The 22980-nt window shown below is 43.3% G+C and overlaps 1 protein-coding gene across 2 annotated transcripts in view; it reads right to left on the bottom strand.

The window, feature by feature from the left end:
• The window catches only part of PKHD1 (PKHD1 ciliary IPT domain containing fibrocystin/polyductin), a 236131-nt gene that overhangs the window by 182627 nt on the left and 30524 nt on the right, over positions 1–22980 (bottom strand). For both annotated transcript variants that reach the window (XM_042032908.1, XM_042032909.1), the window contains exons 28-34: positions 22553–22683; positions 21898–22033; positions 18445–18640; positions 16930–16997; positions 13368–14981; positions 13039–13182; positions 4981–5164 (exon numbers count right to left, since the gene is read on the bottom strand). In XM_042032908.1, the coding sequence (XP_041888842.1) occupies positions 4981–5164; positions 13039–13182; positions 13368–14981; positions 16930–16997; positions 18445–18640; positions 21898–22033; positions 22553–22683 (2473 nt within the window). The remainder of the gene's footprint in view (positions 1–4980; positions 5165–13038; positions 13183–13367; positions 14982–16929; positions 16998–18444; positions 18641–21897; positions 22034–22552; positions 22684–22980) is intronic.

Here is a 22980-nt window from a genome sequence, read left to right as displayed (position 1 = left end):
CTTTGTTGCTAACATTGGAACATTAACTTAGTAAATTAATTAAACTTACTTAACAGCCCAGACTAAGCAGATTCGATATATGTGCCAGTTATACCAGCAGACATTTGCTCTAAAGCCTCCCCTTGCATAGGGGGAAGAAGTAATGGAAAAGGTTGGGGGGGAGAAACATTTTTTCCCTTGGTTTTGCTGCTGACAGTTGCTGATTTTGGTAGTGTTTCATTGTGGGGAGTTATAGGATTCAACATATGGTTTAGTGGTGAGCAAGGTGTGGTGCAGGGTTAACGGCTGGACTTGATCCCAGAGGTATTTTCCAACCTAGTTGATTCTGTGACTCTTGGCCATTGTTACTTCTTCCTCTCCTCCCCACCCCATCACCAGACTCACACCAGCAACTTGTAGGAAGGTGAGAAGAAAGGAAAGGATCTAAAGCAACACCAACATAGCTCAGAAATCACACAGCTTTTCTGAATAGCTAAGAAAGGACAGAGTTCACAGCATGATTTACTCAACAAAACAGGGGATCAAATAGGCAGGATCAGCATTCTAAGAGGCCTTCAGGTTGCCGAAATCCCATATAACAGGATTTGCTAAAGTGTCTAAGTTAGAATAAAAAGTGGTTCAGGTTTGGAAGGGACCTTAAAGCTCATCTTGTTCCACCCCCCTGCCATGGGCAGGGACATCTTCCACTATCCCAGGTTGCTCCAAGCCCCGTCCAACCTGGCCTTGGGCACTTCCAGGGATGAGGCAGCCACAGCTTCTCTGGGAAACCTGTGCCGGGGCCTCATCACGCTCCTAGGGAAGAATTCCTTCCTAATAACTAACAAAAATCTGCCTTCTGTCAGTGTGAAGCCATTCCCCCTTGTCCTGCCCCTCCATGCCCTTGTCCACATCCCTCTCCAACTCTCATGGAGTTGCTTTAGGCATTGAATGATGTTCTAAAGTCTCCCTGCAGCCTCCTCTTCTCCAGGCTGAACAATCTTCCAATTTTCCCAGCTTTTCTGCCCAGCAGAGCTGCTCCATCCCTCTGATCATCTTCCTGGCCTCCTCTGCACTTGCTCCAACAGCTCCATGTCCTTCCTGTGCTGGGGACCCCAGATCTGGACACTGTTCCAGGTGGGATCTCATGAGAGTAGAGTAGAGGGGGAGAAGCACCTCCCTTGCCCAAAGCTCTCCCAAAATTAACCCAGTTGGAAAGCCAGGACTCAGAGCTTTGTCAGGAGGGTGATGATCAAGGGTAGTTTGATGACCCTGAAGATTTCAAACTTCCCTGCTGGATGCAGCAGCACACTCTACAAAAAAAGGCCTGCTCTCACCTGCATTTAGGGGCTGCTTGTTTTGTTGCCCTTTTTCACGGTTAAAGTGTTAAAGAAGGAATCAGCCACATTAGAGACCACAAAAATACTAAGAAAAAAAAAAAAAGGCTTCTGCAAGTTGCTGAACCCTTTTAACAGGGAATTTTTATTTTTATATTTAAATGAATATTTCCCTCTGCTGTATCAATAATCAAAAGCCGGCCTTGGGGAACTGTGCTTGCTTTTGATAGCAACACTTTGAGAACAGATTTTGTCCTGTACAACAATTCAGTGGACTGGGCTATCTTTCAAGACTGCAGAGTATTTCTTTATAAAGCTCCAAGAAAAAACTGCTTCTTTTAAATAATCAACTGTTTTAAAGGCAGAAGGGGGTGGTGGTCGGCTGGATGCAGGGCATGGACACGATTTGCCAAACATTCAAGTCAATACAAGGACCTTTGAGTGGTTTTCACAGTTTTTGTAAAAAGTAAATAAGCTCTGCTTGTAACAAGAGCCAGTTCCTTTCTGTCCTTGTGTAACCACATCCTGAAACATTGATGCTGGAAATCTGTTAACAAATTGCAGTTTTTAAGGGAAAGGCAAGAAAAGTCTGTGAATTATTACAGGGAATTCAGGAATGTACCTTGATACAAATGCTGTTCATGGCAAAATGTGCAATTCTCCAAAGGAATATGATGATAAAGGATGAGCTGTTGTACAGACTAGATAAGGAAAAGAGTTATTTATATCACTGAAAAAAAATTGTCCACGTGGCTGCCCCAACCCTGGAAGTGTTCAGGGTCAGGTTGGATGGGGCTTGGAGCAACCTGGGATGGTGGAAGGTGTCCCTGCCCACAGCAGGGAGGTTGGAATGAGATGAGATTTAGGTCCCTTCAAACCCAAGCTATTCAGTGATTCCATAAAATTGGTAAGAAAGAACAGGAGAGATTCAATGTACACTCAAGTCAGGAATTACTTCAGTAGTTTTGTCCCAGTCCTGGGACAAATGTTTTAATTCTTGGGCATTTGCACAGAGATCAAATTCATATATATTTTTATTATTGTTATTATTTACTGTTATTAATTAAAGCAATCAATACGTATTATTTCAGGAATCCTCAAATTAGTTGTTTTCTGGTGGAACCATTTAAATTTTCTAAGACTTTTGTGCAAATCCAATCTAGGATTAAATATTTTTCTGAACTTAAATGTGGAAAAGTTTTCAGAACTTCTGAAATAAGTTAATTTGTATGATTCAAACCTCTCATTTTTTCCCTCTATTTCTTCCCAGATTTCTTGAATCAGGAAACTTTTTTGAAAACAAACAACCTTTGCCCCTACTTTCCTTTAGCAAGAACTATTTTAGAAGTAAATTCACTAGAAAAAAAAATCAGCCCAAGTTTTATTTTCTAACTAAAAAAGAAGCATGAGCACAAAAGGGTGAAAAGTTAAGACAATATGAAAGACATTGAAGAAGTGGGGAAAATGCAAAAATAGTAGGTAAAAAAAAGTTGATTGATTTGATTCAGAAATCTCTCCCTGATAAGACTCCCAGGAGGAATAATAAACCCTGTCTCTGAGGCACTCACAATTAAATTGGACTAAAAACCACAGTGAAAACAATAAGCAAACAGTCAGTAAAAAGACTTCATGTCTTTCTCCACAGTGGCAGCCAAAACCAAGAAAAGGAGAAAGAAGAAAAGTAATCATAGGAGTATTTGCAGTGGTAGTAGTAGTAGCAGTATTATACCATTGAAGATGCATTTTTTTATCAGTGAAGAGCTGAGCACAATTTTGATACTCAGGGGAAAAGGAGAAGGAAAGAAACATATATGGGGTTGTCCAGTCCCTCTCAAGTTTGTTGGTTCTCTGGTTGAGGGTTACACTGAGGTGAGGAAAAGCAAAGCAAAGTTAAACCAGACAAGACAAGACTCTCCTATTGCTCCCAGAATGACTTGTTTCAAGCCAAGGAGTTTCTTGATTTGAAACAAGTAATTCTGGGAGCAATAGAACTGATGAAATTAGTTTAATTACACTTTTTTTCCCCCTTCTAAGTCTCCTTATTTCTGTCTTCTCCAAAAGATCTGTCCTCCCCATCTCCTGGGATGCTACAGGACATTACCAGGGCAGTGTGGCTTTGGACACTCGGCCAGTTGTACAGATCAAGGCAGAATTCTGCCCTCTGTCTCCTCAACAGGAAAATAACTTCTTTCTTCCTAGCATTGATTTTCTCAAAGCTGACAAGGATTTTCTTAAAAAAGCCAGACCTTATGAAATCTAGGTCAAATTAAAAAGCTGGTGAGGGAGAAGTGTGACAGACTGACAGAGAGGTATTGCAGCTGCGTAAACCTTTTTTTTAAAATTAATTTTAGTTGGAAACTTCTATTTTTTTATATTTTTAAACAAGTTTTTAAAATTGTGCAATTCGTGTCCTGCTGTCTTTGTACAGTGAATGCCAGTTGGTTTTTTCCCCCTCGATTCAGGGTATCCAGAGCTCCCTCTGGTGAATCAACACCAGGTATGATGTAAGGATCAGGTCACGATGAGGATCAAACCTCTGCAACTCCACTGAAATACCTGGACTGTGGCAAGATGCAGCAGCCAGGAGTGGGTCCACCATGTACAGCAGACCATGGGGAATGCCTTGCAATGCTATTCTAATTTTCTATTTACTAAATAACTTCTGGAAGGCTTTGTTCAACTTATTCCAGTATCTAAAGGGGGGTACAAGAAGCCTGGAGAGGAATTTTTCACATGGGTATGGAGTGATAGGACAAGGGGGAATGGCTCCAAACTGAGGGAGGGGAGATTCAGATGGAAGATTAGGGAGAAATTCTTCCCTGTGAGTCTGGTGGGACACAGGTTGCCCACAAAAGCTGTGGCTGCCCCATCCCTGGAAGTGTCCAAGGCCAGGTTGGACGGGGCTTGGAGCAACCTGGGATAGTGGAAGATGTCCCTGCCCATGGCAGGGAGTGGAACAAGATGAACTTTTGAGGTCCCTTCCAAACTAAATCCTTCAATCATTCATGTGTTTATTCTTTAATTCAGACATCCCACTTACTCCTAGAAGTAAGCGCTCTGCAGGAATAAATCCTCACTGCTCCATCAAAGGCAACAGTTATACTCCTGGACAACCTGGCCTTGGATTTGCAAAGCACAAGCACCCTTGCACACCCTGCTGAATTTACTCCCTGACTTTTTACTCATGAAACTGCTTGGAGGAAAACAAAGCAGAAAAAAAAAATAAAGAAAAAGAGAAGAAGAAAAAAAAAGAAGGAGAAAAACAGAAAAAAGAAGACTTCTGCTTTTCATAATGCCTAATCTTTTTTCCCATTGGCATCCACCAGATGTTGCTTTGGATCAGAAGATAAATATTAAAACCTAAGAAGGAACAAAGCAGGCTGTTTACAAGATGGATTTTCTGATGTCTCTCAAACACTTTAAAAAGGCAGGAGGGAAGCGGGGGTGGGGAGGGACTGGAGATTCTTTGATAGGCACAAGGAATGAATTCCACAACCCAGCGGAGCTCTCTAGCGGTCTCAAGGCCAAACTGCTCTATTGAGAATTAGGAATTTGCTCCTTCAGTCCATCATTTGGCAGGGGACAATTCTGCAAATGGTGGAATAATATGTGGGGGAAGTTATTCATGGATGGACCCACTTGGCTGTTGGAGAGACATGGCACTAACCTGGCGAAAAGTCCAGCAAAATGCCCCTGGGGTGGGGTGTCCCCACAGACGTAGAGGTAGGACACAGATCCTCTCTGCTGGGAGGTGCCCACCATGACTTGGATGTCACATTCAATGAAGGTGGCCCTGTCCTCTTGGCAGTCGGCAGAAAAGTGTGTCAGACCACAGAGAATGGCCAAAGGGGCTGCAAGACAGGAGAGAGTAAAAGAATAACCCAACGCAGCCTAAACACCACTGACACGGAGTATATTTTAACTACTGAGAGGCGTCATCGCAGAAGGTGTCCCTGCCCATGGAACTAAATGAACTTTAAGGTCCTTTCCAACCCAAACCATTCCATGATCCTTTGACTCCTGATGTGCACCCAGCCTCTCTTTAGGTGCATCCTTTTTGAGGATAATTAGGTCTCCATGCAGCTCCTTCAGCCCTGCTTGCTTTGTGTGAGCAAGGTGTAACCTCCTTTGTGCCCTGAGCGTCAGGGTGGTCTTTGGGATCAAACTGCTCTGTCCAGAAGGAGATGAAATAAGGAATTAACTACAAGCATGGACATTTCTTCTGGGAGAGATAGACCATGGTTTACAGTTCAGGAATATGGCAGAAACCTTTTACCAAGGAGATGTGACAACTTAACATCTATCATAAGTTTGAAATCCAGGAACAGGTTAGAGGAAGCACTGACTCCACTTGGAGGGCTCTTGGGCAATTGGTGGGAACTGGGATCTCTCACCTTGCTTTGTAGCTGAGTGTGACTTGAGATGTGGTCCAAGTTTGACTCCATGGATGAGGTAAAAATTGTAATAGGAGCAGCTGTTTTGAGGTGTATTTAAAGAACAAGTGGTGTGAACATCTGGAAGAATTATTTTTTGTTGTTGTTCAGCACTGGAACGCAATTCCCTGGGAGGTGGTGGAGTCACCAACCCTGGAGGTGTTCAGGGGAGGCTGGGACATGGCACTCAGCGCTTTGGTCTGGGTGACAAGGTGGGGATCGGTCACAGGTTGGACTCAATGGTCTTGGAGGCTTTTTCCAACCTTAGTGATTCAGTGAAATTCTGTGAGCAGAAATTAGATTTTCCTATTCTAAATCCAGATAAAAAATGCTGAAAAACACCAATATTATGAACTGTCACTGAAGTTCAGATTCAGTTGAAATATTTGGGTTTAACAATTTAAAAAAGGAGTCCTTTAAGCATTAAACCATGACAGACATTAAAACTGTTTCTCTCAAAACCCTGACTTTTGGACAATATTCATTAATCCTGAACAAACCAAATAGTTGTAATGAACTCCTTAAAGGGTCTGTGGACAGTATAACAGAGTGCACTCTAGCATCCAAGAGTATTTCTCAAGCTTCAGAAATCCAATCAATGGGAATTTATCAAGACAGGGTTTTTTCCTATTTGTTTTTGTGAGTTCCAGTTTCTTCCAAAGGTACCTTGTTTGCTGGGGAAGTGTCATGGTCAATGAATGTCTTGTCTCCTAAGCAATTCTAAAAAATGGAGGTTGAAATTGTAGCAATATGAAAATGCTCTATTTCCTATATTAAAATATTTAGCACATTTTGCTAAAAATTATTATTTCACATGGGGTATTTCTGAAGAGTTTATAACTGTTTAATGTTTCAGGTGTTTTTGAAATATTAAAACCTATCATTCCATCTGCTCTGAACTTCAGAGAGAGAGTTTACAATCCTCTATTTTTCTTCTCTGGTTTTAGAATGAGAAAATAAATTTACCACACGCTCACAAATTTTGCAATTTGCTTAATCCCTTTCCTTCCCCAAATCCAGTGGCAATTTTATGCTTGGTGTCCAGACAGAGCCAAACACAATCCCTGCCTTGAAGACCTACATCTAAGACAGGTAAGAGGCAGGGAAGCTGAAAAGAATGATGGCTATATTTTGTTTTTATTGTCCAAAAATTCTGTCTACAGCTACCTCAGGTATTCTATGGCTTCCACAAAAGCCTTATGTCTTTCCTGACATTCCAAGGGCATCTTAAGCAGCACTAAATATCTGTGTTTTGACAAATAAATAGCATTCAAGAGGATGAAATGCTGCAAAGATCATGCGTTTGCAGCAACCTGCAGCAGAACCCAATTCATTACACGAAGGCTTTGGTTTTCTTTTGTGGTCTTGAAAAGAACATTTCCACATTCAACCGTATGTGGAAAATGTTGAACTCTATTTTGGGATGAATGTTGGAAACTACTCATAGAATCTCTGGATGTAACTCTTTTCCTCGACATTTTGCTACTGCCAAAGAACTTGCCTTGCTCATGTAGGTCACCAGAAGGTGTTTCCCACACAGCCCTGAGAGCTCAGCACAAGAACAGTCTGGCACTCTTTAAAAAAACCCAAAATGTGGAAATCGGGCGTTTCTGCTGTGCTCCAGTGCCCTCATCCCAATGTTATCATGCCTGTAGGAACATGAGTCCCTGTATCCTACCAACAGCTGAAATAATTTTTAACTCAAACCAGGCAAACAAAGGTATTAATTTATAAAACCTACGTTTTAGAACATGGCTACAAAGGATTGCAAAGAGATCAGTGGAAGCAAAATCCAAGCAGACTCTACTTAATCTGCAGACCCCAGAATCAAACTTAGAATTGCTTTGTCTCAGGTAGAAGGAGGGAAAAATCTCATCTCCACACCACACAGCTCCTGTCCATCAGATGGAGATATCACTCTAAGACATGATGTTCTTTTCCCATTCCTTCGTTGGGGCTTTCCAAGGTCCTCATATTTCCCTCCTCCCAGAGGTTTTAATATCTTTATTCATTTAGGAGGAAGTCTTGTCCTTTCCCTTCCCGTTCCTCTGACCATGAAATACAAACAGCCCTTGGTATTATTGGTGCCATTATTTCCTACCATAACAGCAGCAAAAAATTTCAACTAAAGATTTCAACACACTTTTGGCACATCCTAAAAGGATATTCTGCTTGTTCTGGGACACAGTTCTTCTCCCTGCTTAATTGGTTAGTGTTCAAACCCCAGAATGAAGCTGCTTTAGGCTTTATACTCCCTATAAAGATCAAACCTGCAATCCCATGGCTGGGATGAATGCACTCAGCTCATTACAGCTTCTCTTTTGAGATCAGACACTATGGCAGCCAAATCTCTGCATGGTGGTAATGGCTTAGGGACTGACTACCCCCAGCCCTGGCTTTGAGGGATACCCTGGCTTAATCCAGGATCCTGGGATGCTCAGCACAAAGGCTTTGTTCTGGGTCACTGTTTAATAACAACTGCTGGACATGTGATGAGGCTAAAACCTCCAGGAGGCTCCAAGGGCAGCTGGGGGTTGATTGAAGAACTGCCCAAGGAGTCTCAGTGCCAAATCTCACATCCCCAGTCAGCCACCCCTCACAAAACAGACTGTGGAGCACAACATCAACATGTGCTTAGCGGGGAAGACAAAGAATTAAAAAAAAATAAGTTAATAAAAGGGAGAGGAAAAAGAGACCTGTTAAGGTCATTGAGTCCCACCTCGGCCTATGAAGAATTGCTCCCTGTGAGACATTCATTTCACACAGCCAGGTTTCAGAAGTCCCAAGAGGTGACTTTCAAGCATCTATTCCCTGCCTGATAGATCTCACTGTCAGAACACTCCTGCCATGTAATCAATATGCTTTATTCCCCTCTCTTAACTTCATTTCTGGATTTGAAAGGCAGAAGGGACCATTTGGATCCTTTGGTTCGGTGTCCACAATGAACACCAGAGGCCCTGGCTTCTACTGAGGTCTCAACTGCCCCACCACCACAGCAGGCTCTCTTCATATCTTCTGCATTTGCTCATGCAAATCCCCACATTTCCCTGGCTCTATTCCCCGTTGTCCTGGCTCAGTGAACCTCCTTGTTACAACCAAAACTCATTCCTCTGTCTCCTCTTGCCCCATTCAAAGAGCCCCACCAAACCACATCTCTCATCCCTTTAAACCAGTCACATTTCTAGCCTCTGATCTACATTCTCCTCCCTAAACATCCACTTTTACCCGTGGAGTCTAGTTAATGGCAGGTCCAGGACTCACTAACAAAGAACTGTTACATCACAACCCTAAAGTCAGACCTGTTATTCCAAGCATGCTCATGCAACCAGGCAAATCACGCTCTGCTTTTACTCTGATGGATCTCCTTTAAAAAGTGTTTTCCTTACCCTCACCTTTATGTCAAACATAAAATCTCCGGGACTGGCTTGCTGCAAAATTATTTATGGTACCTACACTAATATCACCTGAGAGGAATAATCACTTCTTTTCTCATCTGCCTCAAGCTTCCTGCCAGTTTTCCCATCTTTCACAGGAGACCAACTCAGTCCCACAGACATTAACTACATGTTCTGTAAATTTAACCTGAGTTGAAGAGAATCTACAGCTGCATTTTCACTCGTGCAGTGGCACAAGCAACAAAGCAAGAACGAGAGAAGGGGAGGGCTTTCAGGATCATAGACTAATTTTGGTTGGAAAAGCCCTAAGATTGGGCCCAACCATTCCCCCAGCACTGCCAAACCCGCCACTAAATCATGTCCTCCAGTGCCACAGCTACACAGCTTTTGAACCCTTCCAGGCATGGTAATCAAGCCACTTATATGTTTACATTTAAAGACTCATGGGTCAAGTTTGGGCTTTTTACATTTGGTTTTGTTTTTCCTTGAAGGCACTGGGGTTTTGTTAATTTTGTTTAATTTTCTTAATTTTTTTTAAGCTTTAAGGCTGAAAATCAAATTTTAGCTATGTTCCGAATTGATTTTTCTGCATCTTGCAAAAGACAACAGTTTCCATGAAAGAGTCTAGTCCTGCATTCCCATTCCTTGTGCTCTGGAGTGAGCAGGTCTCAGTAACATGCTCCTGCCAGTGATCAAACCAAAACCTCGCTGCGACCCGGCTCAACACCCATTCCTAAGGAAATCCCTGTGAGGAAGGCTTATGGATGGATCCTGCTGAGCCTGGCAGCTCCTAATCTCTTAGAAAACTTCTTGCTCAAAGGGAAAGATGTCACATTTCCTACCTGCAGAGCCTTGCCCTACGGATTGGATCACATGAGAGAGTTACACGGACCAGATGGGGATTCCCACGTGGACATCTCTAATCTCAAGCAAGCCAGACACAACATGACCCAGCATTGAGATCCCAGGGCAGCCACTGCCACCTGACATCCCCCAGTGCCAGAGGAGAGGGAGTTCTGCTTCACAGCCCTCAGTAACAGAAGAAATGCAGCTTAAACTCTTCACATCAGCCAGTTCTGAGAGCAGAGCTGGGAAAGGTCAGACAAGCATCCAACCTGGACACAACACTGAGGGGCCCTGGGGCACCACAGACCTCCCCTTTCCATTCCTTCACAGTCCTCCATCCCTGGAGTTTCTTTACCACCTCTCCCATGTGGATGAGGCAGTGCAAGAAGGGTCTGAACACTGGATGTGCTAGCGCCAAGTGGCAAAATTCCCCAGGCAAACAGCACGATGTAAACCATGAAGTGAGACTGGACCAACTGCACTTAAACCATCCATTCATGCCCTAAGCATGGTGAGGGGCAGGGTTAAATTCTTAAATATTGAAAAAAAAAAAGTCCTTAAATATTAAGCATTAAGTGGAAGAGTATCTGGAAGGCATCTTACTCTATATACAGATTCACCCATGCCAGATGTAGACGTGCACAGGCTGAAATACAACGGTCTCAGGGAGCACAAATAGCCTGACAAACACAGATTTGACCAGCCTGAAAAGGATTTTTGTCTTTTTAAGGCAAGGGGAAAAAAAAAAGATATTTGCTTGTAAATATTTAATTAACAAATATTTTGCAACTGGACTGGTGAAACTGGCAAGGCTGCAAAACCCAAGGCAGGAGAGAGAGGGTGAGGCAACGCTTCCTTTGAATTTCCTCTCCAGACACAGAACCAGCAATCAGCATTCACTTGCTGACATCTAGTGACAGGAACAAGCATCGTGGTCCTGCCTGTAAAATTGTTTTCCCCAGGCTCCCTCTGCCACCAACCACTCAGTGAGTTCTGGACACAGCTTGAATCAATGTGATTAAATTTTAGTATGCTATTCTCCCTGCAGTTACCAGGGTGCCCCGTTTTGTGCTTTATTTTTTTCCAGCACCATGTCTTTTTCTATTTAAAACAACAAGCAGTATTGTGGACTGTGCCTGGGCCTTGTTTAAAACAAAGAAAACTGAGCTCTTTATGTCCTCTTGGTGTCTCTTTTTGAGTGCTTGTGGTTGGGTTTAAAAGTCCTTTTTTTTTTTCCCTTCCATTTTTCTTAGTATTCCTCTTGGCAGGGGGATTGGAACCAGAAGGCCTTTAAGGTTCCTTCCAACCAAACTCTTTCTGGGATTCTATGAAAGGAACTGTTCAAAATGGCAGGAGTAAATTCAGAATTTTGGTATAAGTGAGGCTGAAGAGAACATCTGGATGCCTCTTATCCCAGTCCTTGTTCAAAAGAATGTCAGATTTCACATTAGAGTGGTTTCTTGGCAAATAATTCATTCAACTTCTATTTTGGAGGATGGATATTCCACACATCTTTGAACAAACCCATGGAAATTTACCCTGATGGACACTTTCACTTGCCACCTTTCTTTCAAGTCCACAAAAGATAAGAGGTAATGGATCTCTGGTCACATGGATACTGGATGTCTGGACAGCCTCAGAACAGCAAATATTTCTACAGACCTCCACATGTTCTCTGACTTCAGAGCTATGAAGGGACTGAAATGTTAAACTTCTGAGTGTTGGAATCCCTGAATCACGGCATCATCTAGGTTGGAAAAGATCTCCACGATTGCAGAGTCCAACCTTTGACCAATCCTTATCATGTCACCTAGACCAGAGCAGTGAGTTCCACATCCAGTCGTTCCTTGGACACCTCCAGGGATGGGGACTCCACTGAGGAGTCAAGCACCAAGGTGAATACTCCATGTTTAGAATTTCCGGAATGGGACATGGCTCAAATGAGATTTAAAAGTCTTAAATCCTGCCTTTTCAGATCTGAGAAGACTAATTCTGAGCTTTCAGTAGGAAAAAGAGGAAACATATCTTGTTCCAGGAAATGCTCATTTTGAAGAGTTAACTCCAAAATTCAGGCAGGGTTATTTCCCTCTTTGAGAGATGTGGAAATCATCATTCCGTGCTACCTCTTACCAGTTAAGGAAGGTGCTCTGGTCATGATGGATGATCCCATCTCCTCTCAAGGAAGTCAAATCCTCATCTCCAGCTTCCCAAAGGTATGAACTGGCCCTGGTACATCATTCGTTCACCCTTCCAGTCATTCAGCCTTTTCCTTCCACATCTTTACCCCACTGAGGCCATCCCACCATGCAGCCAAAACACAAAATGTGTGAGGCCACAGAATCAAAGAATTGTTGAAGTTGGAAAAGACCTTTAAGATCACCATGTCCAACCATCATCTCACCAGTGCCATGTTCACCACTAAGCCATTCCTCAAATGTTACATCCACACAATTGTTTAGCTCTTCCAAGGATGATGACTCCACCACTTCCTTGGGCACTGTTTTCCAATGCTTGAAAACACTTTATGTGAAAAAATTTTTCTAATATATGAACTGAAACTTCCCTGGTGCAACTTGAGACCGTTTCCTCAGAAGAAAAAGCCTTTAAGGGAGTTTAATTCATTAAGATGGTCATGATGTCTAAGAGGTGCTTGGGTACCCAACCCTGCAGCCCATATATGTATTTTATGTGGGGCAGCTCTGCCAAGGAATAACTGCTGTGAGGAAATGTTGATGTTGTGCAAGTGTGGCTACAAGCACACCGTGGATCTCATCCAACATCCATGGCCACTGACACAAAAACACACCCTGACACCATCTGTCTTCAGACTGAGTTCAAAAACCAGAAGTCATAGAATCATGGAATCCTTACGGTTGGAAAAGACCTCCAACATCATCAAGTCCAACCTTTATCAATGCTGTGTTAATTCCTCTCCTGTCTCCAATGCTGCTCTCTGTTCCCTTGGGATGAGATACACCAGGATTCCCCCTTTTGGGTCAAGATTTTAGGGGATATTTTTAACACAATGACAGTTCTTGAGTTTTAACTGACCTCGTGGGCGTGGGGCAAGGCAGCTCAGCTCAGTCACTGTCATGTTGCCCAAGAGTTCACAGCTGGTGCCGCAAATTGTGACCAAAGTCTTCCCTGGGGAAAACCCAGTTCCATGCAAGTAAACTGGTCCTCCATTCAAGCCACCTTGGAAAAGGACAGGAAATAGGATTTAAGACAGAGCCTGACAGCCGGCTGCCAACAAATGTATTTTTTTAAATTCATAATTTTTGCTTTCATGACAAAAAACCCCCTGTCACTGCAATGCCTCACTGCAATGCCCTGTCACTGCAATGCCTGTGGAGGAACTGCAGCAACCCTCCATGACTTACCCCAGTTGTGATGGGCAGCTGTCACTGTCAGATGAGAAGTGAACATCAGGTTGGAGGAAGCCCATCCTCTGGGAATATCCAAGCCCAGCACAGGGTATTCTCCCACAGGGAGCAGAGGAGCTGAGCACTGCAACATGGAGCGAGTGATGGTGATGTTTCTACAAGGAAAATCTCCCACAAATACTTGGATATTGTCCGTCTCCATGACTCGCGACACTGTCACAGTTAAAATGAGGCCAGTGGCAACAAGTGAAAGGAAAGCTGGGGTAAATTCCTCACTGTAACTTATTGTTCCAAGGTAATAGGAGTGTCCATCTACTTTCAGACTGAGAGCCCTCGTGCCATTCCCCGGAGGCACCATGCACTGGATAAACACACAGGTGATGTTGTGAATGAGGCAAGGGCGATGGTCTATGAGGACTGAAGTCGTCCTCTTTCCTTTCAGAGCCACCCCTGCTAAGCTGAGCAGGCCTCCCCCGCTGGTGCTGAAATTCCGAGGGTAAAACTGGTACACCCAAGGCAGGATGGTGAGAATGTTGGATGTCCCTCTGAAACAAGCACGGCCACTTTTCCTGCTGGATATGGAAATGTTGTGCTCCCCTGGGGCCAGGCAGGCTGTCTGGCAATTGATGATGGTCTCGTTCCAGAAAGTCACCTTGCAGACAGTGCTGTTATCCACATGTACCATGGGGCTGTCACCCTGCCAGGCCAACCTCTGTCCTTTGATTGTCATGTAAGTGAAGATCCCATTGGTCTTCCAGGTCACCAGATGTACCAAGGGTGTCCAGTGCTCATGAAGGTGGAGTGTACAGTCCCCAAGGCACACACTGCAGACCCCATTGACAACCACTGTGACATTGAGAGCCTGAGATGCCTCAGCCAACCACTGATAGTGCAAAGGGTGGGCCCCTGGAAGGACAAGACAACTGATGGAGTCATTATCAGACTTCTGGATCTCACAGGAGTAATTACTCTCCAGGCTGACCTGTACCAAATTCTTCCTGGATTTCAAAGCAAAACCAGATATAGTGAGGTACATCCCACCACAGATTGATCCTTGTGATGGGAATATGGAGGTTATCTGTGGAGTTATTGTGAGGGCCTGCTGCCTTGCTGTCACTTGAGCATATCCCAGCTGCCTCTGGATGACCTGAATGGGGAAAGTCCCAGGTTCCAGGCTGTTCAGTGGCAAAGAGCACTGATAAGACATTTCAGACTGGTTGCCACGTTGAAACTCAAGTTGACATTCGCTGTGTCCAAGTTTAGCCACAGATCCAGTGATGTTTATCCCCTGGAAGCTCAAGAGCAGGCTGCCATCTATAACCTCTGTTTCAACAGCAGTAACGAGGGGAGTCAAAGCTCTTTGGTAGTTAAAGGTGGTGGTCCTATTTGCAAAGAGAGCATGATGAAGTGATCCACTGCTGATGGCTACATTTACTCTGACAGAGATGTCCCGTGAATCTTCATTTGACAAACCAGCAGCTGGCGGGGTCAGGCACCAAACTGTCTCTTCTGCCAGGTGAGTAACTGTACAGGTTTGATTGTCCATTGAAACAGAAACCAAGGCAGGATTTTGGCCAAAGCCCACGCCAGAAATTGTGAGCAGTGTTCCACCTAGGTGCAAAACAAAATAAGGCTTGAAGGGTATTATATGCAGGAAAGGAGTTCATTACTATCTCTGAACCATCTCAAACCATGATCTTTAAGGTCCCTTCCAACCCAAACCATTTATGATACAGCTGATAAGCATTATAGGATGAAGGAAAGAAAAAATAAAGTCCTTTTTTTGGACAAGACAGCTAGATAATAGCAGCCATATATCAGGATAGTCCTACGTGGACAAGACATTAAGGTAACGAGTATCCAGGGACATTTGTGGAGTAAATGACAGTGGAAAGTCACCACAGCAATGAGAAAGCTACTGTGAAAGCACCCCTGAGAGTAAACAGAGGCTGAACACTGAACGGGACTGTCCATACAGGTGGGGGGGGAAGTAGTTTGATCCTGCTGCCTACAGAGAAGCAGAATTTGGTAGTGACTATTTGCAAACTCAGAGGCAGGGTGTCATATTTTGTGAAATTACAAATTTTGGGTTGGGAGGGTCTTCTAAGAACCATCTCCTTCCAACCCCTGCCACGGGTTCACTAAATGAGGTTGCTCCAAGCCCCATCCAGCCTGGTTTTCGACACTTCTAGGGATGGGGCAGCCACAGCTTCTCTGGGCAGCCTGTGCCAGGGCCTCCCCACCCTCGCAGGGAAGAGCCCACCCAAAACCTCTGTCCATCTTCCTTTTGTTTACGGTACTGGTAGTCCCAGTGTCCCGCCTTGCTTCAACCTCTTTATCCATTAAGGTCATTGCCTTCCTTTTCCCATGATCTGGCTGAAAAATAAGTTAGTTTTTGATGGAGTTCTTTTAAAGTGATCCCAAATCCTTAACCCAGATGCACACACACGTGTTAGAGACAACAAAAGAGTAGAGGTAAAGGGAGAGGGACTGGTGCTTTTTGCTGCAGAGATTTTAATTTCGCTTAAGCCATTCATAAAACCACAACCAAAGAGTTAATCAGTTCTTATTTAATTTTCAATTTACTCTGAAATATAAAAAGAAGGGTAAAAGTTTTATTATTTTTTGTTGTATGGCTTAATCTTCAAAACTGATAGGATTTGCTCTCCAAGCTCTATCTACTCTCTCATCTTTCAAGGCTTGAGCACTTCACAAACTATTGAACTAATCACGTACTACAAAGATGCTGAATTTTTGTGTCTTTAACTGTGTTGTGAGCCTGGAAGAGCAATCTGTGGAGGACCTGAGGTTGTAGCACAAGAATTTCCCTGTCTTCTATAAAAGCATATCTAAGGGCTCATGTAAAATTCACTACAGGGATTCAACTCTCCCCCACCACCAGCCAAATGACAAAATAAATCAACCACTCCAAATCTGTTTTTTAAGATTTAAAGTAAAACTTTTCTTTTTAATTCAGTGATGTTCTGCTCGGAAACACACTTAAATTATTTCCAGTGTCTAAAAGCTTAGAACGGGATTAATAAATATTTCCCTTTTGATTAAAATTAACATTGAAAAAGGGCTTTTTTATTTTTTGTTTTCAACATAACAATGAACATCCCTTTTGGGATCACTTGAAATTATTGTTTGCTTCAAACCACAATTGTACTCTGCTTTCCACCTAACTTTCACATGGAAAACCTTGAAAGATGGGGGCAAAATGACTGAAAGAAACAGCACAGATGAGCCAGGTGTGGGCATGCTTTGTTTTCCCAATAGGAACGTGCAAGAATACATGAGCAAACACTGGGGGAAATCAAATTCAAAACACAGGGAGACCTGAGCCAGCCAACCAGATGGAAGGATGCTCACTACAATCCCACATTTCCAGACCGCTGCTGTCTGCCAGTTGATGTCTGCATAATAAAGGGTCACAGATTCAAAACACCCTCATTTAAACTGATCTGAAATGGGATGCACTTTCCATTCCTGCAGGAAAACTGTGCCCTTGATCCCCTTGACCTCTATAAGTGGCTGCAGATGTACCAATGCTCTTTACCCAGAACGGAGCCACAACACGGCTCGACACTGAACATCTCAGAGAGGTACTGGATTAATGGCTCAACCCTGCAAAACATAAGCAACACAGAAAGGATTTGGGGCAGTTAGGGGTATTCTTTTATTTTTCCTTCCTACTGCAGTGCTTTTCATTCTTACAACTCCTGGAAAGCCAAGCACCCACCTGGCACATTCCCTTTGTTTGATGTCACAGTGACAAGACCACCCAACACCCCAAATTTTTCCATGTGGTTTAGAATCACAGAATGATTTGGGTTGGAAGGGACATTAAAGGTCATCTCATTCCAGCCGGCCTGCCATGGGCAGGGACACATTTGAGCTACATCTATCACAAACACTCTCTTATCAATTGGCAACTTGTGGGCCAAATTTAGTACAACAGAATTGCCTGTCAAAGGAAGCAAGGGTACGGATTTTTTAGCAAGCAGATCCCACTGTAGCTATGCCCAATGCAAGAGCATCAAAAAGGCATCACAGCTGCCTCCTCTCCTCACACCCTCCCGCCACAGAATGGAGTAACTGGAACAAGTGGAAACCCAGACACAAGCTCCTGAAGCCCACCCAGATAAAGGTGCAGCTCTGTTTCTGTCCCATCTACACCTATTTTTTTCATCACCCTCCTTTCAAAAACATCTCCTTCCCTAAAAAGACATCTTAGAGAAGGGGCCTTCCCAATCCTGCAATCCAGCCCACCAGAGAGCAGAGTCCTCTCCTGGGATGACCCATCTCCTTCCAAGCTATCCCTGGAGATGAAGTGATGGTGCTGGTACCAGGTGGGATGAATCCCTCTGTGCCATCCCACCAACCACAATTTCTCTCCTTCTGAAGTTCATTAACACTACAAGCAGCTTAAGTTGGTTTGCGAGCAATAAAAACACCTAATTTCTCCCCAATATCGTCATTTCAGGATCACTCCTGGCAGCTGCCATGGCTGAGGAACAAAACTGTGTTGCTTGTGAATGCACTCCTATATCCCAATTTCAGGTCAGCTTTCCCCCACATTTTAATTCATTTATATTACATTTATCTAGGCATGAACTTGAAGTGTCACCTTAGGAGATGGAAATAGCATCATTTAAAAATTTTCCAAACAAAGCATTTTTGTATTGTTCAAACCAGCTTTTGTTTTTCTGATGAAAAGTGTTTCTTTTCTTCTGCTGTTTTCCTACAGCAGGATTTATCTGCATTTGACCTGAATCTGTGAATACCTTTGATTGCCTGAATATGCATATTTCATCAAATCAACTGTTTTTTCCTAAAATGTTTCTCTCCTGCCTCCTACTGATCCAAGGGGAGTTAATTGACTAGCATTAGCAGTTTGCTGACTTGGGTTCCACAGATCAATAAATGCCTTGATAATTATTCATAATTTCATACTACACTGCAGAATTCACCGTTAGGTATGGAATTTGTGAAAAACTCAAACCTTCCTTTTCAGATTAACCCTAAAACACCAAATAGGATGGAGAGTGAAACTTCTAAGGAAAATACACACCTGTTTGAAGCGACAGCAATGCCACTGATGAGGACAGAGACATTGTACCACCCTGCAGGCAGGGCTGGAAGAGTCACATTAACACCACAGTCTGTCTGCGCCTGGATCTGTGGCCACGAGTCCCCAATTTGGACCTTGACATCTGAGCCCTGGTAGTTGGCAAACTGAGATATTCCAATGTGAAGCTCCTCACCTCCTGCAGAGAAAGGAGTGGAACTCTTTCAGTGTTTCTTGCAATGGTTATTTTAGCAGATGTGACTATTGCCTGAGGAAGAGCAGAGTCCCATTATGCCAGAATAGGCCCAGTCTTGTCCATCAGCCCAAACCCAAAATGTTGAAGGTTGCTGTGGCTCTGTATCCTACTCAATCTCTCCTGCATAAGGTCACCAGCTATCAGGGTTGTCTTGAGACATCAGCACAGTGAACTTGGTTATGGCCACCAATAGCCACTCTCAGCCACACTCAGGATAGAATTCAAGTCCTTATTACCATAAGTGTCTGTCCTATAAATAGCTGAACTTAATAAAACCCAAATCCAGTTTCTTTAAAGCTCTGGAGCTGAGGGGTTCTGGGTTTTTCTGAATTGCTGATAAATGATCTAGAGCCTGCTTTTCAGCATTAAGGAGCCATGGAACTTTAACAGGAGCCTTCCAAAGTAAAACAAAAATTGCCTTGGGTACCTTAAGTCAGATGTGCTTGTCATGGTTTAACCCCAGATGACATCGCAGCCCCACAGAGCTACTCACTCCCTCCCCTGCAGTGGGATGGGGGAGAAAATCAAAAGAATAAAAGGGAGAAAACTTGTGGGTGGAGATAAAAACAGTTTAATGGGTAAAGCAAAAAGTATGTGTGCAAAGCAAAACAAGGACTTCGTTCTCTGCTTCCCATGGGTAGGCAGGTGTTCAGCCATCCCAGCAGGGCTCCATCACACGGAATGGTGACTTGGGAAAAAAAAATGCCATTGCTCAGAATGATTCCCTCTGCCCCCTTCCTCCCCCAGCTTTATAAACTGGTCTGGAATATCCCTTGGGTCAGTTGGGGTCAGCTGTCCTGGCTGTGTCCCCTCCCAAATCCTTGTGCACTCCCAGTCCATTCACTGGTGGGGTGAGGAGCAGAAAAGGCCTCGACTCTGTGTAAGCCCTGCTCAGCAATAACAAAACATCCCTGTGTTATCCACAGCATTTTCAGCACAAACCTAAAACACAGTCCCACACAAATCACTGTGAAGTAAATTAACTCCATTCCAGACACAACCAGCCCAGCTCCAGCGTTTTATTTTCGGTGATCATGGTTCTCTCCCATTTAAGCTGTTGTGTTCAGATGATACAGGATCATCTTTCCTTTATTTGTGCACAGTGCAGTAACAGGAAAGGACAAAGCCAAGAGACAAGGGACTTTCATATCTGAAATTTCTTCTGAAACAGCTTAAAAAAATTAAGGTGGTATCCATCAGTTCAAATAAAGGCATTTTCACTGATAGCTCTATCTGTGGTCAGTGAAGAGAAAAGAGCCTTTATGTCATTCATTCTACTGTAAGACACACAAAAGAGCTGTGGCAAATCCCACCACAGAACCAACTATTTCTCTTCAGTGAATATGCAAAGCATCTAAACAACGAGCACAGGGATGTGTTTAGGAGGTGAATCTCATCCTCCTTTCTCCCTTGAAGAGATGAAGGAGAGAGGAAGAAGCTCCCAAGGAGCAGGAGAGCCTGTACCAAGCTCCCCTCAACTACCTGCTCCTCTAAGCAGGTCTTGGAGCTGGTACTTTTCAATTCTGCATTCACAAAGACTCAAATAAAGTTTGAAAGCCTCAGAAGTTGAATATGTTAATAACGTGAACTCTTTGGACTCTTGGTCAATTGTCAGCTTAATCCCAGATGCCTGGAAGGCATCAGTGTAATTTATTTACTCTTTTTATTATATAGAAGGAAAATTATATTAAAAGACGAAGCCGTGGAGGTTCTGGGTAGGAGATTGAACTCAGCCCCAGCACAGCTCATGAGACACTGTAACATTAAGGAATTCCTTGCACCTGGGCTGCCTGCGGCTACAAAAACCTCCCCTTGGCGCTGTGGTATCTGAATAATATTCAGATGATAAAGGACGTTTTCTCTTATTTATGCATTCTGGATTAATGGAAAATGACAAGGGCATTTGGGGAAAGGAATAGAAATGCTGGGAGTGCACAGAGAATTTTGGCACTGGCAGTCACCTAACCCTGCACATCCCCACCAAGTCCAACCAAACTTGGGGGAGCTTTAAGGCGTTCGCTGGAAAGGTTGCAAAAAAGTCAGAAAATTGAAAAAAGGTTGAAAAAAAGTCAGATTATTACATTCTTGGAGGAATGGGAGTAGGATAAGTAAGAAAACAGGAATATTTCTGCCTTCCTCCCATCTTCCCTCCTCTCTGTCTCAGATACCAAGAAATTGGTGTCTGTTTGCCACACAGAAATGTACTAAACCTTCTTTCTAAAAAACTTGTTTAAAAGTGAACATCATTCACCATTTATGCTTTCTATTCCCTACACCCAACCAAAATCCTGGGGGCGAAAATGAGGGAAATATGAAAGAAAACAAACAAACAACCCCAAATAGAAACTTTCAAAAGACAGGAATGCCAAATACTCCATGACATCTAATTAGGATTTTGTCCCCACAGATTCTGTGAGGTCTATGCTCATATTCTAACATAACACACTGCAAGGTCACAATGGAAGGAGCAGTTTGGCTTGGAAATGGGAACTAGTAAAAGAAATGTTGCCCATCCCCTGCTTTCAGCAACCCAAAATGCACATGATGCTCTTTATGGTCAACACTTGGATCCTGGAGAAGGACACTCTCCAGAGCTCATTTCTCTTCTCATGGGTGAATCTGTTACTAAGAAATACAGTCATGGAATACCCTGAGTTGGAAGGGACCCACCAGGATCATCAAAGTTCAACTCCTGACCCTGCACAGGACAGTCTCTAGAGTCCCACCATGTGCCTGAGAGTGTTATCCAAACACTTCTTGAGCTCTGGCAGCCTTGGGGCTCTGTCCATTCCCTGGGGAGCCTGTTCAGTGCCCAACCACCCTCTGGGGAAAAAACCTTTTCCTGACATGTAGCTTAAACCATGTATCCCATCACTGAATGAATGGGTGGGATAATTTCATAGCAGAGTTAGACAAACATGACACAAAAGCATGACTATACTGAACCTGACATGCTGTGGACATCATCCATGCCAGCCTAGGGCAAGCAACTCATTACCTCATGTATGCAAGAGAAAAGCCAATAAAAAACCAACCAGGACTGACCAGGACTAGCAGGAAATATAGGAACTAAAATTTAAAAGAAAACAAAATAAGTGTCAGATCACACTTTATAGACCTAAATTCCTTCTGCCCCACCACTATCAGCAATAACAACCCTTCTCCAGAAGATGTCCAATACACATCTGCAGCCTTTTCACCTGCTATGCCACTTCTGTTCCTGCTCAGCGATACAACTGCAGGGTTTAAGGAAGGATCATATTGGAACAAGTTGGTTATTGTTGTTGACTGGTACCCAGAAATCAGTGTTATGTGGACAGCAGCATCTTCTGACCCCTAGGAAGAAAGAAAATGTCAGGGTTAAGAATGAACCAATTAAAAAAAAAAGTTATTTCCGGTATTCCTACATCTCCTATATTAAGTCAGGCACATGGCACTGATGAAACTTTCATATACACCAGACACTACTTAAATGTCTACATTTATGTTGACTTTGAAAGAGCAGCTATGGAGATTTAGAAACCTTAAAACAATCCCAGACTATGCAGGTTTTGATTTGCTATATCCATACTTGTAAATTAAGCTAGTAAATAAAATCCCAGACTATGCAGCTTTTAATTTGTAATATCCTTACTAAATTAAGGAGCTTGCTTTTTTCACTGGTTTTCATAAATCAGCTATTAATCTATTTTTAATTAAGCTGGTCTAATCTGTAGAGTCCACAGTAAATTGTCCCACAGCCAAGACCTGGCTGATGGGCTACCCTTTGCCCTTCCCCTAGTGTAGCTTAGGCCAGGAAAACATAGGAAGGCACGTTGGCTTCTAACTGCTCCCCAAAAAAATGTGGTTTCTTACCCGAGAAGGAACTTTACATTCAATTCTTGTTGCATTTCTGTCCTCCTCCAAAATTGGGCAAGGCTGGGATCCAAAAAACACTGAATTTACCCCTTCTAGATTAGTCCCCCTGAGAGTCACTCTCAGTCCTCCTAAAAAAAACAATTATTCCATGATATTCAATATGTAGGATATTTTAATATGCAAAGGATTCTTTGTTTATAGATGACTAAAAAGGCAGTAGAGTCTGTCAGCTGATCTGATGATGATCTGTTCCACCTTGCTGTGCCTGGCTTCCTGTCTTGCAAGGAAGAGATCCTTCTTGCCTATTATTTGAATTCTCCTCCACGATACAGGACAACTGGGTTTGTTTCTCGGTTTATTTTTTAATGACATACTTATTTAAACCAGCAAGCCCTGGCCTGTGATCTCCCCCGTAGACAGATCCC

The sequence above is a fragment of the Corvus kubaryi genome, unplaced genomic scaffold (genome assembly GCF_017639235.1).
Source record: "Corvus kubaryi isolate FWS band 111438036 unplaced genomic scaffold, C.kubaryi_AGA036_p1.0 37354, whole genome shotgun sequence".
Classification (NCBI taxonomy): Eukaryota; Metazoa; Chordata; class Aves; order Passeriformes; family Corvidae; genus Corvus; species Corvus kubaryi.
The sequence above is the reverse complement of the archived record's forward strand: the minus strand, read 5'-3'. Positions and strand labels throughout refer to the sequence as shown.